We start from the raw sequence: 15,805 nt of genomic DNA on the forward strand, positions 1-15,805 counted from the left end.
TCTGAGTTGACCACCTAGAGCTCTCCTTCTATCTTAATCCTTGTGGGAGGGGATGAATGGTACAGCAGGAGGGTACATTGTCAAAGAAAGAACAGGTCAAGGGAGAAATCATAGATAGGACTCTCTGACCTTGAACAGGGTGACAGTGGCACTGTAGCACACACTGAGGAGGAAGAGGGTGATGAAGATAGATATTGTGGTCCACAGCCCATCCAACTCTCCATCCCTGGTCTCAGCACAGTTCTCATCTGGTATCAGCTCTGTGGAGAGGTAAAGGGGAGGAGATAAGTCGGTGATTTTTCTCTCTCTGTGGAGGGTTACAGGCAAGAGAACTCTTGAGACATCACATTTGACTTTCTTATGACTTTCACTCATTTCACTGTGTAAGAGAGGGAATTGAGAAGAGTTTGGAAAGTAATGGGGATGGGAATGGTACAGGAGCTAGGGATTAGAAGGGCAAAGGTTTGTGTGTGTGTGAGATGAAAATAAAGTATATGCTAATTAGGATTAGAATTGGGCAAAGTAGATTGGAAATAGAGATAGGGTTGTACGAGGAAAAGTTTCTTTGTAAACAATTTTTATGGTTTCTGTTTTGACTACTTGGCTCCCTACTGATCTTCTGCCTACTGGTATCTCTATAAGCTCTTCTGAGGAGGTCATATCCAAGTTCCTTCAAACATATGGCAATCTTATTAGGAGTAATCCTGTTTCTTTGAAAGAAATAAAGATGGGTTTTCAGGGTCTCTTTTTATTCTTACTGGGCTTTTCAAGGAAAATGCTGTTCTGTTCTCTCTGCAATTGAATTATAGGTCTACTCCTTCATTTTTGCTTCTTTTCTTATTGCTCATTCTAGTTGAGTTTTTCCAAGGGTCAATACCAAAGATCTTCCCTATACTTTGGTCTAGTCATTCCCATTTTTTTCCTGACCTCTACTTATACTTTTGGGGGATAGGATTGGAGTTTGGTTGATGGCTTGGAATGGCAATCTGAATATGTCTATTCCATAATAACTGCTTTTAAGTTACAAGAAAGTTAAGTTCCAGAAAATTCTTAGGTGAGGCAGCCTTGTTATCATGTCTCTTAAGGATCCTCCCCTTAAGAGACACTACACTTCTATGATCTCCTTGGGAAAAACTGGACATGACTCTGTATATATAATCTTGTGTGGAGCGTCGGGAAGGAGAGGAGATAATTATCTTTTAGGCCCAAAAGTACATGAATATGTGTACATGTATTTTGCATATAGTATATGCTTAATAAATGTTTGTAGAACTGAATTGACTTGAAAGGTCAGCCTCTGATTTTGAGAATGAGTGTATGTGTGTGACTGAGTATTAGAGTCTGATTGTGTAGAAATGTAAACATGTATCTTACTACTAATACAAGTCTCTTTGAGTCTGTCAGAGTAAGTACAATTGCGAATTTAAGTGAAAGATGAGAATGAATGAATGCGTGAGTGTGGATGCCTGTATGTTTGATTGTATGATTATGAGAAAAATTTTTGAATTATCTGTGCGTGTTGGTATGAACATGAATGTGGGTATAATTTTGAGTATATAGCTATAATTTTGAAAGTAGGTGTTTTTATTTTGGGTGCATATGAGATTGCTTATTTATAAGATTTGTTTGTTAGTGAGAACTCATTCACATATTCTATTTTGTATTTTGAGCAATCATGTATGTTGTGTGGCTTTTAATTTTGGGGATTTGTGTGAGTGAGAATATATAATGTTGCATATGAATTGGTGTGTTTTCAAGTGAGCTTGTTACTATTTTAATCATCAATTAATCATCATTAATGATGATTTTATTCTATTTTGGGGTGCATAGGGGTAACAAGTTTTTGCCAGTGTGTATACATGTACTCATCTGCCCGTGTGAATGACTGTGTGTGTGTGTAACAGTGCCTGTACCTGTGACTGTGTTTATGTTTCATCTGTGAATGCAACTTTGGTATAAGGTGTGTGTGTGTGTGTGTGTGTGTGTGTGTGTGTGTTTGAGGTGAATTGGGCTCAGAACAATATTAAATAGGTGAGAGGAATTGAGAGGGTCAGTTTGAGACCTAGAAGTCTGAAAGCCCAGGCTTTAGACTGGGATCTCATAGTCTTCATGAATTTGTAAAGGTAACGAAGTCACCATGGGGGTGAAAGCTTAATTTAACTAGTAAATGTGAATTATATATTAGTAAATAGTAAATTAGTACATTTTCTTACAACTATATTTTATTTATGTGTGGGATGTCTGGATGTGGAGAGAAGAGTGAATTATTTCATTGAGGGGAAAAAGAAAATTGGGTCCATAGCCTGTCTGGTGAGGGGAGATGAGTTGCTCTGTCACACATAGAGGAGGCATTTCACACAAATACAAAAGATGACATAAGTTCACATCCTAATTAATAATAAAGCACATTCATACACTCACACAATAAGTCCCAATCTAGATAGCCATAATTTAAAAAATTCATTCAAATACCTAAATTTCATCTGTGTAATGCCAAACATGTATTTACACACACACACAGACACAAATTCATAGTCATACTTATAAAATCACTGTCTTCATAGGGACACATCTTAATTCGTGTTTATGTATGATAAAATTGTGAGACTGTAATTTTTTCGGGGAACCCCTTTAGTTATTCTATACCACATCCCCACAAGGTTTTGTAAACCCCGGGGCCCAATTCCTAGAGGTAGGGTGAAGTAGATAGGGTGTATGTCCCTCTGGGCTAGGGTGATATCTTACACCTTTAAGCTTTGACACACACACAGAATGCTCCCTAATCAAATCTGCATGGATGCCTATTGTACTTAGCCCCAGCACGTTAAATTGTTATTGAGTCTTTGTTTCTATCCTTGTGTTATTTGTAACAAGAGCCTCTGAGTGGCAGTAATGACAGACTCCATGTCCTTCTTACAACAAAAGAGCCCTTACTGAGGTTTAGGGGACTGAGATATGAGGTCAACTTTTCCTCTCTCTCTCTCTCTCTCTCTCTCTCTCTCTCTCTCTCTCTCTCTCTCTCTCTCTCTCTCTCTCTCTCTCTCTCTCTCTCTCTCTCTCTCTCTCTCTCTCTCTCTCTCTCTCTCTCTCTCTCTCCCTCTCTCTGGTGAGAAAGAAGTTTCTGGACTGTGTTCCTTGATTACCACAACTACTGACATTGGTGTCAACTGCAGAATTGGATAACTCTTCCCCTTTCTTAATACCTTCCCAGGGGTCAGTTCCAGAAAGAACCAGTCCAGTCAGAGGGATTCCAGATATGGTGCTGGGTGTTTTATTGTTTTGCTTGAGGATAATGGGAAGTTTGCATTTACAATTTACATGTGACGCTTCCATCACCAGACACTGGAAAATGTGAAGGAGGGAAGGCCCCATGGTGGGGAATTGGGATAAGGAAAGAAGAGGACAGGGAGATTGGCTCTCCCTGGAATAGGGGATGAAAAGTGTGTGTGTGTGTGTGTATGTGTGTGTGTGTGTGTGTGTGTGTGTGTGTGTGATTCTCTTTGCTCTCTCATTTACCCGGGGATGCAGAGATTGTCCTCTGGGAAATGTGGTTTGGAAAGGCCTCGTGCAGCACAGTGCAGGTGTAGGAGTTATTTTCTTGCCAATTTGATCTTTTCACAGTGAGCTTGCTATAGACAAAGAAGGTGTCCTTTTCCCTCATTGCCTTGGTGGTGGAATAGTTATCTTCAGATTCTGGATTGTTGTTACGTTGCCATTCAACAACAGTTTCTTCAGGGAAGAAATCTTTTATGAGGCAGGTAATACTAACAGTATCCTTATGCTTTAACTCATCAGGATGTGGAGCAAAGATATATACTTCAGGCTTCTTTCTGTCACCTTTAGGAAGAGGAGAAAATGTGAGCATTGCCCTGGGGAGGCCAGATCTCTCTGCTATTGCAGGTGAACAGACACTGGGAGCTAAAGGGACTAAGATGTCATCACTTAACTCTCTTCTCCCTCCCCAAGACCCAAGTTTTCTTCCTATTTTTGCACTTTATTGAACTCCTGGCTGGTTAAACCATGTTTTTCTTTGACTCTTTCTCCAATTTCAGTTCCCTTTACCTTGGAATCTTGAGTGTTGACTTTTCTTAATACTTTCTTTGCCCTTTACCCCCTGAAGACACAATCTCCCCTGGTCATAGGGACAAACTCTCCCACAAAGGAATCCTGACATTATTCTTTCCTGATCAGACACATTTCACTCCTGAAACCAGATGTTCTCTCAGGCTTATGAAGAGAGAGACTTAGGGCATTTTGACTAATGTAGAAATATTGGAAACATATAACTTGATTTAGTATTTTTTTTTTTTGCTTTTTGGAGGGTCAATTGGGGTTAAGTGACTTGCCCAAGGTCACAGGCCAGTTTTGTGTTGTGTCTGAGGTCAGATTTGAACTCAGGTCCTCCTGACTTCAGGGCCAGTGCTCTATTCACTGTGCCACCTAGCTGCCACGATTTAGTATTTTTCCATGAAAAAGGATAAGAGTCTTCCTACCCTCCTCCCTAACTCTAAACATCACCACACCCTCTCTTCTTGGATGTTTTTCTTAAATTTCAATTTGTCTTTTGTCTATCATATTATTTCCTGTTTCGCAGTACATCATTGAATCATTTTTCCCTGCCCAGAACCTGTAAAAGGCTACAGTTTCTAGGGATAAAAGCCCTATCTGTGAGTGAGGACATGTGGATCTGACCATCCGTGAAGCTAACAAACTTATCTTCCTGAAGTTCAGTGCTCCTATTTATAAAACTGAGAGACTCATCTCAGTACTTTGTGCTCAGGAGTATTAGGGGAAGAACTTCCTAGTATCATAGGATTGGAAAGGACCTCATTTTACACATGACCTAATTGAAGCCTAGGTCACACAGCTAGAAAGTGATAGAAAGAGGTATTGAAACCAGATCATATGATTATATGATAACAAATCTAGTAGTTTTCTTTCTACTATACCCTGAAGTTGAGATAAGTTGTCCTTTCTTTGGAGTAATAGAATCCTTAACCTCTTAGTTAGTTAGTCTTCAGGGCTAAGGACAAGTTTGAACCCATTGTGACTCCAAGAAGTCCAATCTTCTTACCCTTAGTATGGGAGATGGTCTTTCTCTCAGGAAATGGTAAGTCTTTGTTGTCAACTCTACAGGTATACATCATGCCACTCAGCCATTCCTGGTGGGTTACAGGGAGAGTGCTGACCACCTGAAAGGTGCCATTGTTTAGTTTCTTCTGTGTCAATCCAGCATTGTTGATATTCTTATCACCTTTGAACCAGGCAATATTAACATCTGATGCATCACTGACGTCAATCACCATACAGGTGATTTTAGGGGATCTTGAGGGCTTGAGGATATCCTTAGGGTTTGGGGGGAAGAGGAATACAGAAGGTCCACCGAAATCACAGTCTGAAAGAAGACAGATATTAGTCAGTCACCAGCTCTCCAGGGCCCAAAGCATAATGTGCTCAGATTCTTTGGGGGAACCTTAGTTCATCATTCAAACTTTCCATACTTGTCCCCAAATTCTACCTGCTCCTCTCATTCTCATAGAACTACAGAATATGACTTAGAAGGGACCTCAGAGTCCAATAGGCTCCTGTAACAAGAATTCCCTCTGTACCACACCTAATGAAAGCTCATCTAGCTTTTGCTTGAAGACTTTCAGTGAGTGGAAGGCCCAATTCCTCCTGACGCATCCATTCTACTCTTGGATAGTCCTATTAGGAACTATTAAGAACACCTCCCGTCTCCCACCCATACCTTTGCAGCATGTACACACTGGGGTCGTCTTGGGTTCTAAAAAAGAGAAGAGATAATAGGTTATATATATTTATTGTACTAGTTTTATACTCAAGTATAGAGGTAGTATTTCCAATCTAAAAATTAGGATCATCAGCCTGAATTTGCAGAGTTCTGGCTTGCTACTCAACCTCCTTCATTTTTAGCCATTTATATCAGAGTGTAGATGTCTGTCAAAGTAATTGCTTATAGAAGAACAGATGCCTGTAAGGGGGAACTGGATGGTGTTACAGGTAATTCTATGTTAAATGAGGCAGCCTGGCATAGTGGAAAGAGGATCTGGGTTCAAATTCTAGCTCTGCTACTTACTAATAGTAGCTACTAAGATGACCTTTGGCAAGTCATCTCTTTTCCTTTGGCCTCAGTTTTCTTTTCTATGAAAAGAGGGGACAACTAGATGTCTCTGTCAACTCTCAACCTATGATCTTGCAGTATGGAGATGAGGAGTCATTTTTCCAGATCTAGTAGTAATGGTCAGAGGATTATCAGGGAGCCAGGAGGTCTAGGTTGGAAATTAGAAGCTTGAAGGATAGAGAGGAGAAGACAGCATGCACTGAAAATTCATGGTTGATCTGGTAGGACTTAGTGAGTAGTGAGAATCACCTACCTCAGGAGCTCAGGGAAAGAGAGGACATAAGCCTTGCTATCAGGCATTCAGAGAGAGATGAAGCAGTGGGGAGGATAGGATTTGCCAGTGGGAAGAGGTTCCCTGTCTACAACTGGTATTTTATATAGCACTTTAAGGTTTGAAAATCACTTTACATTGTACCCTATTTGATCCTACAAATCTTCCTGTGGGGTAGGTGTTATTATTATGTGACCTCCAGAAAATGAATGACTACTTCTCTCCGAACTCTAGGGCGTGTGGGCTCTTTTTACATGAAAGAAAACAGAAGCCCAGAGAGTAGAGTGAGTAAAGCCCAAGGTCATATGGAAAGCAACTCTGAGCTCCTAATTCTGCCAGGAAAGAACACGATAAGGGGTTAAGAAATGTGAATCTAATGTCACAATTTTTTCATCCTGAAGCCAGATCACAGAAACTCATAGATTTGTAGTCCAGGAAATTACAAACTTTCTCTTCCACATAGCTAGGCAAACTAGTGGAACAGTGGATTAGGCCCTGGGCCCAAAGTCAAGAAGACCGGAGTTAAAATTTGGCCTCAGATACTTACTAGCTGTGTGACCCCGTGCAAGTCTCCTAACTTCTTTTTGCTTTATTTTATTCATCAGTAAAATGAGGATAATAATAGCACCTACCTTGCAGGGTAGCTATGAGGATCAAATGAGAAAATAGTTGTAGTTCAGTGCTATATAAATGTTAGCTATTATCATTATCATTATTATAGGATCTAGAACTATATTAATTTTATTTCATTCTTCCCATTCATAAAAACTTTCCTCTATGACAGGAGGAAGCATAATTTTATAGCATCTCCTTAGTCAATAGTTGCCCAAGTTTCTATATTTATGGCTTCTCCAGCTCTCCCAGATCAATGTTTCCCCCAGTTTGAAGGCTTTTTTTTAAACCACATGTACCCCATCTTTATCCTCTCCCATCCCTACAAATCTCTAAAACTATAAATGTCCACCCTCTGCCCTGTATTCTTTCCCCTTTTTTCTTACCAATTTTCTTGTCAATTTTGGTTGATGTGGATGGGTGGACCACATTGCAGGTGTATGACTTGGTGGGCCAAGCATCTGCTGACACTGTCAACTGACTGCTTAAGGAGTAGAGTCCTGAGGACTGGAGGACAGATGGATAGGTCTGGATTCCACTGGAGATGTCCCCTGAATTCCATGTCACTGTCACAGGCTCAGGGAAGTAACCTGACACCAGGCAGGCCATAGCTACTTGGGAAGAGGTTGCCTGTCCACAATTGGGTGCCAAGGGAAAGACAGATGGAGCTGTGGTTTTGGCTATAAAAGAAGACAGAGACAGACTTTGATATAGAAACACCAGTATGAACCCACTGAGCTCTCAACTTAGATCATAGGGGCACAGAGTCAGACTCTGCCTGCATAGAACTTTTCCTTCCTTCAATCATTCCTGTCCCACTGACTTCTAGGAGCTATATGACCTGGAACATAATCATTAGACTCCTCTCATTCTTTTAGAGAAGTCTTTAGCTACTAATCTTAATCTCTAGCCTTCTCACTTCAAATCCTCTGGGAAGAGGAGACGGCCAATATAGTCATATCTTACAGTTGTGTCATTTAGCTGGCAGGACTTTGAGTGGTGGCATGTTCTAGTGGGCTAGTTGGGGAGTAAAAGTTGCCCATCTTCTGTTCTGGGAGTTTTCTCAGCCCTTATGGTGGGAGGCAGCAGTGATTTTATGGGAAGAGCGCAGGATTTGGAATACTTGGATTTGAATCTCTACCTCCTCACTGGTAAAATGTAGTTAGACTCTATGTTAAAACTACCTTTTCCAGATTTCAAGTCTGTGATACTATTAGTTCTGGCACAAGAGCTGGTATTTGTTCTGAACTTGAAACATATCTCACCAGGGGAAAGTTATCTCCCACACCTGACACATGGCAGCTTTAGACCAGAGTTTTCTCATGTCTTTCCTGGGATAGGGCACAGGAATAGAGGATATTAATGAGACCTTTCCTCTTAGTTCCAAGTACCCTGCCTCTGCATTCTACTATCTTAGCCTTGTGCTTCATTCTTATCATCTACAGATCCCTTTCATCCTTAGCCTTGTTCTTTTTCTTTTACTCTCCATGCCATCTTATTACTTTTCTTATCAGTTTGTAATCTCCTTACCCCTCAGTTCTGCCCCTCAGTCTTGTTCTCTTTGTCCTCTTGTCATTCAACTCTTCCCTCTGTCATCTCAGTCCTTTGTCCTCTTCAGCTTTGGGTCCCTGACTCTTTAATCTTATCTTGAATCATTGTGGCAAATTGAACAGTTGGAATTGGAATCAGGAAAACCTATACTGAAATCCCATCTCTGATAAGCTGTGTAACCATAATCACACTCTTCTCTGAGTCTTAGTTTTCTCATTTGTAGGAAAAGGGGATAATAATATCCATAGTGCCCATTTTTCTTGAATTTGCTGTCCTTCAAATGAGATAACATATGTAAAATGCTTGCAAACTTTAAAGCATGATATAAATATTAGTTATTATTATTAACCTTCTTCCTGCATTTCCTATGCTTTGTAATCTGCCAGTTCATACCAGGTGCTGCCTTTAGGTTGTGTGGAGTCTCTCAGTTCTCCATTCCCCTCTCATCAGCTCTGGAATTCCTGTTCCTCTCAGCCTTGTCCTCTCAGACCTGCTCATCTAATACTGTGCCATTTTGACCCCGTTATCTCCCTTTCCTCTGTTCTGTTTCCATGCTCCCACTTGTATCCCCTGCACTCTTACTCATGGCACCTGCCTGCCACACTGCTTTGATTAAATCTGTACTTCCTGCGCCGTCTTCCCCCTCCTTTCTATTCTGGTGCTATTCTCAGGAATTTTGCCTCATAGTCTCTAGTCCCCATTTTCAAAGGGACATGGAACTTGAAATCAGAAAGATCAGTCAGGAGCCTGGGTGTTGCATGGAGGTGAAACCAGATTAAGGAATCTGAGAGATAGGGTTATGCTTAGTACTCTGATAGGCATTGTATTTCACAGGCTGATATTACTGGTATTTTCACACAATGAGCTCTGGCTTCCTCTTCTCAGAAGCTGGGAGTAATGATAGCGGAGGGAAAGGAAAGACCTGCTCTGAACTAAGACGCTGGACAGCTATGGCAACTATGGCAGCTCTCATATGAGGCTTGCCTTGTCAGATCCTCTGTCTCCTATTAGTCCTGTACCCCCTATTCCCCACACTCCTCCCAGCCCAGATCTTAAGCTCTGTCCCCCCTAGAACCTTAGTTCTTTGGTGCTCAGTCCTTATGTCCTAGAGTAGCCTGGTCTGGGTACAGTGGTCAGAATTGTCCTGGATACATTTATCCTTAACAAGCTCATGTTTTTGTTCATTCTGAATGCTTAGGTATTTCACCATATGACTTTTAGCTCCTTTGTCATTATCATTCTTCTTAGGGCATCCCTACTCTTTTCTAGGTCCAATATTTTTTCTCCCTCAGCTTTGGGCACACTCTCAACCCAAGGACCTATAGCTCCTTTATCCTCTTGCTAGCTGGATGCAGTTCAGAATTCTTTCCTCTCCTCTATGTCTTCTTTGAGCTCAGTCCTAGGTCCCTTTTAGGGTTCACATCTCCTTCCCATAGCTTTTCTTATATCCTCATCCTCTACCTCTTTAGTCTCAGATGTCCCCTCAAGCCTCTGTTTCCTAAATACTGTGCTCCTTGTTATACCACCTCTCTCCTAGCCCAATTCCTGAACTCTATCTACCCTACCATGTGTTTCCTTTATCTGAGTACCTAAAGCAAAACTGCCCTTTCATAGCTTACTCTCTGAGTCTCCATTTCCATCCACTTCTCCTTCACTCTACTTTTTTTTCTTCAGCATTTCTGTGATTTTCATTCCTTGTTTCTGAATACTGCTTCATCAGCCTTTCTCTTACCTGTTCTTTGTTCAGCTTTAAACTACCAAATTCCCATACTTGACTTTCTTTTTGCCATGACTCCTCAGCTGCCAGCTCAGTTCCTGGTAGTCAAGTATTCTCAGTTTCTGTGCCCATGGCTAGTTCCCCCCTGCATTACTGTCTCCCTTGGTGCTTGCACCTGTTTTCCTTTTCCTTGCTTTCTAGTACCTTTTTTTTTTTTTAAAGCAATTGGGGTTAAGTAACTTGCTCAAGGTTACACGGCCAGTTATTTCTGGGTGTGGTGCTAAGTATCTGAGCCCAGATTCGATCCCCAGGTCATCCTGGCACTGGGGCCAGTGCTCTTACTCGCTGAGCCACCTGGCTGCCCCTAAGAAGTTGGGGTTAAGTAATTTGCTCAAGGTTACACAGCCAGGTGTTTCTGGGTGGGTGCTAAGTGTCTGAGCCCAGATTCAATCCCCAGGTCATCCCGACACTGGGGCCAGTGCTCTTACTCACTGTGCTACCTGGCCACCCCTTTCTAGTACCTTTTACTTCTCCCCTTCCCCCTCCCTTACTCTCAGCTCTTCTGCCCATAACCCCCTCTTGACCTCTTTAGTTTCTAACAATTATTTCTTTTGGGTCAACTCCTTTCACCTCTTCACTTACCCCCTATTCCTTCTGACACTTCTTACTTCTTTCAGACCAGACCCTTAACTTTGCCACTGTCAGACTATGAATCACCTAGGATTTAGTTCCTGGGCCTCCTGCCAGCTCATAGTTTGTTCTTCTTGCCACCTTTCCCTGTATTTATTCAGCTTTTCAACTTCACCCTCCATGCTTTGTGATCTTTCCTAGTTTAACCCCCAGATACTCTTTTTTTTTTAAGCAATTGGGGTTAAGTAACTTGCTCAAGGTTACACGGCCAGTTATTATTTCTGGGTGTGGTGCTGAGTATCTGAGCCCGGATTTGATCCAGGTCATCCTGACACTGGAGCCGGTGCTCTTACTTGCTGAGCCACCTGGCCGCCCCTAAGCAATCGGGGTTAAGTAACTTGCTCAAGGTTACACGGCCAGGTGTTTCTGGGTGGGTGCTAAGTGTCTGAGCCCAGGATTCTATCTCCAGGTCTTCTGAACACTGGAGCTGGTGCTCTTACTCGCTGTGCTACCTGGCCACCCACCCAGATACTCTTACAAATACATACTCCAGTGCTCTGCTGGCCCAGACTCCATACCTCTTGCTACTTTAAGCATTGTTCTTGCAGAACCTATTCTACAAGTCAGCTCTATTCCTTTATAGATCCTTTCTTGTACTTGATGTTTGCTTCTTCCTGTTAACTATTCTTCTGCCCTCCCCCTTACACCTCTTTTGAGTCCATACATGTATTCTCATAGCCTTCTTAGCGCCTCCTTGCTCTGTCCTCTAGTTCCAGGCTCACTGATCCCTCAGACCTGCCTGCCAGAACTTATGACTTGTTCCACTTCATGGCTAGCCTCAGAGCTCACTTCATGTCTTAAACTTTACCCCTGGGCTCCAGAGCATCCTGGCCAAAGAAGCTGTTGCCAGATCATTCAAACCTGGTCCTTTAGTCCATACTCTATCTCCTTGTTTTGTTCTGAATGCCTCAGTTCCTGAGCACCCCACTCCCTAGGATCCTGTGGCACCTTGCAGCACTTTCTGTGTCCTTCTCTTTTCCCTTATACCACCTTTGCACTTTAGCTGGTGGTAGCTCTGCTGAACTGAAGACCACCTGCTCCCTCAGCTTTAGGGTCCTTTCTAGCTAAGACTTTGTACCTTCTGTCTCCCAAGGACTTGCACTCTTTGTCCCTGGACCTCTGGTACCCACATGGCATGCTTCCATGCCCCACTCAGTTCCCATGCCCTGATTATCTTATTTTTTCATCCCTAACTCCTTCAGCTCCTATGTCCCTACTCCTGTTAGCTCCTATGCCCACATCCTCCTCAACAACTGGGCTATGAATTTTTCAGTTCTTGTATCTTGATAACCCTCATCTCCCAGATTCCTGATATCCTTCATTCCTTAATTTCTGTGTCTATACTCTGTTCTTATCAGTATTCCCAATCAGACCACATCTTGCCATTTCTCTCTATCCTTGGGCTCTTCCTCCCTAGTCCTTATTCTCCTTTCCTGTATTTCATCTCATACTCTCCCAGCCCAGTCTGAGAGTTCTGCCTTGTCAGACTCCATTTCCCTTAGATATAGCCCCTGGAACTTAGAGCAGCCCAGTCTAGATGATCTTCATCAGATCAATTCATATCCTTACTTCAGGTCCGTTTTCCTTGCCTTGTGCTCTGTCCTGGCTCAGGGATCCCTGAACATCCTATATCCCCTTCTTTCTGGTTAGCACCTCTATACTTAGACAGCTCAAGTTTTTTAGCCACTCCCTCTTCACACCCTGTCCTTTCAATTCTTGTGCCCATTACTTGCCAAGACTCTAAGCCCTGGACTCTAACTTCTGGTCTACAGACTGTTCTGGCCTCTGTATTACTATGTCTACTCTCCTACATCCACTGTCACTGCTAGATGTCCATTATTATCCCCTGATTTGCCTGAGCTTCCTTAGTTCCTTTGAGTTTATATCTGTCTGTATTTCAACCCTTTACTCTTCTCTGTCATCTTATCTTGTACTTCCTGACCCCTCAGAACTAGAATCTGGTCTATTCCTGGATATGAAATATAAATTTTATTTATGATGTCTATAATCCTCTCACATAAGTGCCAGACCCCCTGCCCTCTGAACTTCACTCTCCCTCCCACATAGCAGTATCTCCACCTGAATGTCCTTCCATGAGCTAGGTCTGATGTGACTGGTGACCACAGTCTACTCACACCTCTCTCAGCAAAAATGCCCTTTTCTCTTTGCTCTCTAGATGAGAAAAATATGGATAAATCTGCCCAAGTCTACCTGATTTACTTACCCTAGAGCTTTTCCAAATGGATGAGGTTTCACAGAGGGTTGAGTCTGGGTCTAGCTGAAGAATGTCATATCAGGCAGGGTCTCTGGCTGCTGTACTGAGTTTTCACCAACCCTATGGGCTTGCAGCACCACTATATGCTAGGCCCTCCTGTCTTACTTAGTCATCAGTTTCCCCTTTCCAAGAGTTAATAGGAGAGGTGTGAAAACATCTCCACATCATTGCCTCACAGTCTAAAAATGGGATTGAAACCCAATGGGGCATTTGAGTCCTGACAGTTCCCTTTTTCTTTGTCTCATGGGGTTTTTTGTGAGAATGAGGTCACAGAGGGCTAGAGCTGGAGGTTTCCACAAAGAGAATGGGTGTGGGTGTGGATGTTGGTGTGTATAAGGGATGGGAAGCCCCTGTGGCTACTGTTCTAGACCCAGTGTCACAGAGACATGGTGAAAGAAGATGAAGTTGCCCAGAAAAGCCATGTGCCAGGTAGTCAGATGTCAGTGTGGGCACTGAGTCCAAATTTATGGGACTCTCCTATGTTTTCCTTTTTAGTAATCCTGTGGTCATAGCTCAGAGCTTGGCTACCAGTTCTCTAGATTCCTGACAGCTGAAGTACCACGGAATGTTTATGTCCTCCTGAGACTCCTTTGCACATAGCTACCGACTAGACATAGGATCCTGGGATCACTGATTTAGACCTGGAAGAGACCTTAGAGTCTAACTCTCTCATTTTATAGATGAGGAAACTGAATGAAGTGTTTTCTTCTTTGAATACCACTCTCAGTCATAGCTTTTTCTCTAATCCTTATCCTTTTTTTTAAAAAAATCTGTCTTGTTACATATTTCCCAATTACATGGAAAATATTTTTTATTTTAATTTTTTATATTTATTTAGTATTTAATTTTCCCCCAGTTACATGTAAAAACAATTTTTGAAATTCATTTTTTAAAACTTTGAGTTCCCAATTCTTTTCCTCCCCCCCACAGCCATCATTGAGAAGGCAAGCAATTCCATATAAGTTATACATGTGTAGTCATGCAAAACATATCCATAATAGTCATACTGTGCGAGAAAACAGACAAAAAAAACTCAAGAAAAATTAAAAAAGTAAAAAATAAAAGTATTCTTCAATCTGTATTCAGACACCATCAGTTCTTTCTCTGGGGATAGATAGCATTTTTCATCATAAGTCCTTCAGAGTTGTCTTGAATCATTGAATTGTGAGAATAGCTAAGTCATTCATAATTGATCATCTTACAGTATTGCTGTTCCTTTGTACCCAGTACATCTCACTTTGCATTAACCCATGCAAGTATTTCCAGGTTTTTCTGAGAGCATCTTGCTCATCATTTCTAATAGTTACAGTAGCATTCCATCATAATCACATACCACAAGTTGTTCAGCCATTTCTCAATTGATGGTGCATCTCCTTAATTTCTAATTCTTTACTCCCAGAAAAAAGCTGCTATAATTGTTGTACATTTATAATATTTTATATTATATAATATATAATACTATAATATTTTTGTACATCTAGGTCCTTTTCCTTTTTGTTTTTTTAATCTATTTTGGGATAGAGACTTAGTCATGGTATTGCAAAGGGTAATATCAAAGGGTATGCAAAGTTTTATAGCACTTTGGACATAGTTCCAAATTGCTCTGTAGAATGGTTCAATCAGTTCACAACTCTGCCAACAGTGCATTGATGTCTCATTTTTCTGACATCCCCTGCAGCACTTGTCATTTACCTTTTCTGTCCTATTAGCCAATCTAATAGGTAGGAGGTAGTACTTTGGAATTTTAACTTGCATTTCTCCAACCAATAGTGAATTAATATTTTTTCATGTAGCTATAGATAGCTTTAATTGCTTCATCTGAAAACTAATCTTCTAAAATTTTTATTATTTATTTATTTTTATTTAATTTATCAGGTGGGGAACGGCTCTTATTTTTTATAAATTTGACTCAGTTATCTATATGTTAGAGAAATCCACACTAGCAACCACATTAGCACACAGGGTGGTCTGCTAGCACAGATTCTTTGATCTACTTTTAAAGGAAAAACTGCTTAAAAAGAAGTTGACAATCCTACTTTTAATTACATTCACTAGTTCAGGGAAAAGGTCAGCGCCCTGAACTTGGAGAAAATAAATGCAGAGAAAATACAAGCACAGAAATTAGCACAAAGATCAACAGACAGGGCTCCAACTGTCTGAGTAAAGCAATGTTGCTATATACTTTACCTACATCACTGGAGTGAGGGAGCACAGACATAAATGCAGTCAGGAGGCTCTGAACATATGGCTACTCAGAGTCTCAACCAGGAAATCAAAAGATCCTTCTCATGAGCAAACCCCAAAATCAAAATGTCAGCCTCCCAGGATATATAGCAAAGATTTGGTCCCTGACTGGCTCAGAGCCAGCAGGCACAAAACCTGCATGACTCAGCATAGCTGTAAATTACCAGGGTTCAAAAGACATTAATCTGTCAGATGTTTACAATTTGTCCTGAGCCTAGGAAACTGAACTCCAATAAGAAGAACAAAAATACCACCTTCTTGTCCTTATAGAACTTTATTAGAGAAACTTCAAAATATTTTTTA

At 41.4% G+C, this 15,805-nt stretch overlaps 1 gene segment (V, D, J or C); it reads right to left on the bottom strand.

Annotated features, from left to right (window-relative positions):
• Nucleotides 1-3,248: 3,248 nt before the first annotated feature.
• On the bottom strand, nucleotides 3,249-13,338 carry LOC138173798 (Ig gamma-2A chain C region, A allele-like). The segment is given in 5 exon segments: nucleotides 3,249-3,837; nucleotides 5,075-5,395; nucleotides 5,750-5,785; nucleotides 7,412-7,705; nucleotides 13,208-13,338. Coding segments are annotated over 4 exon segments (909 nt in total).
• Between the last annotated feature and the right edge of the window lie 2,467 nt (nucleotides 13,339-15,805).

Source organism: Petaurus breviceps, unplaced genomic scaffold, assembly GCF_028583685.1.
Source record: "Petaurus breviceps papuanus isolate PSGF00001 unplaced genomic scaffold, PetGlider_PUasm1.0 64, whole genome shotgun sequence".
In the NCBI taxonomy this organism is placed as follows: Eukaryota; Metazoa; Chordata; class Mammalia; order Diprotodontia; family Petauridae; genus Petaurus; species Petaurus breviceps.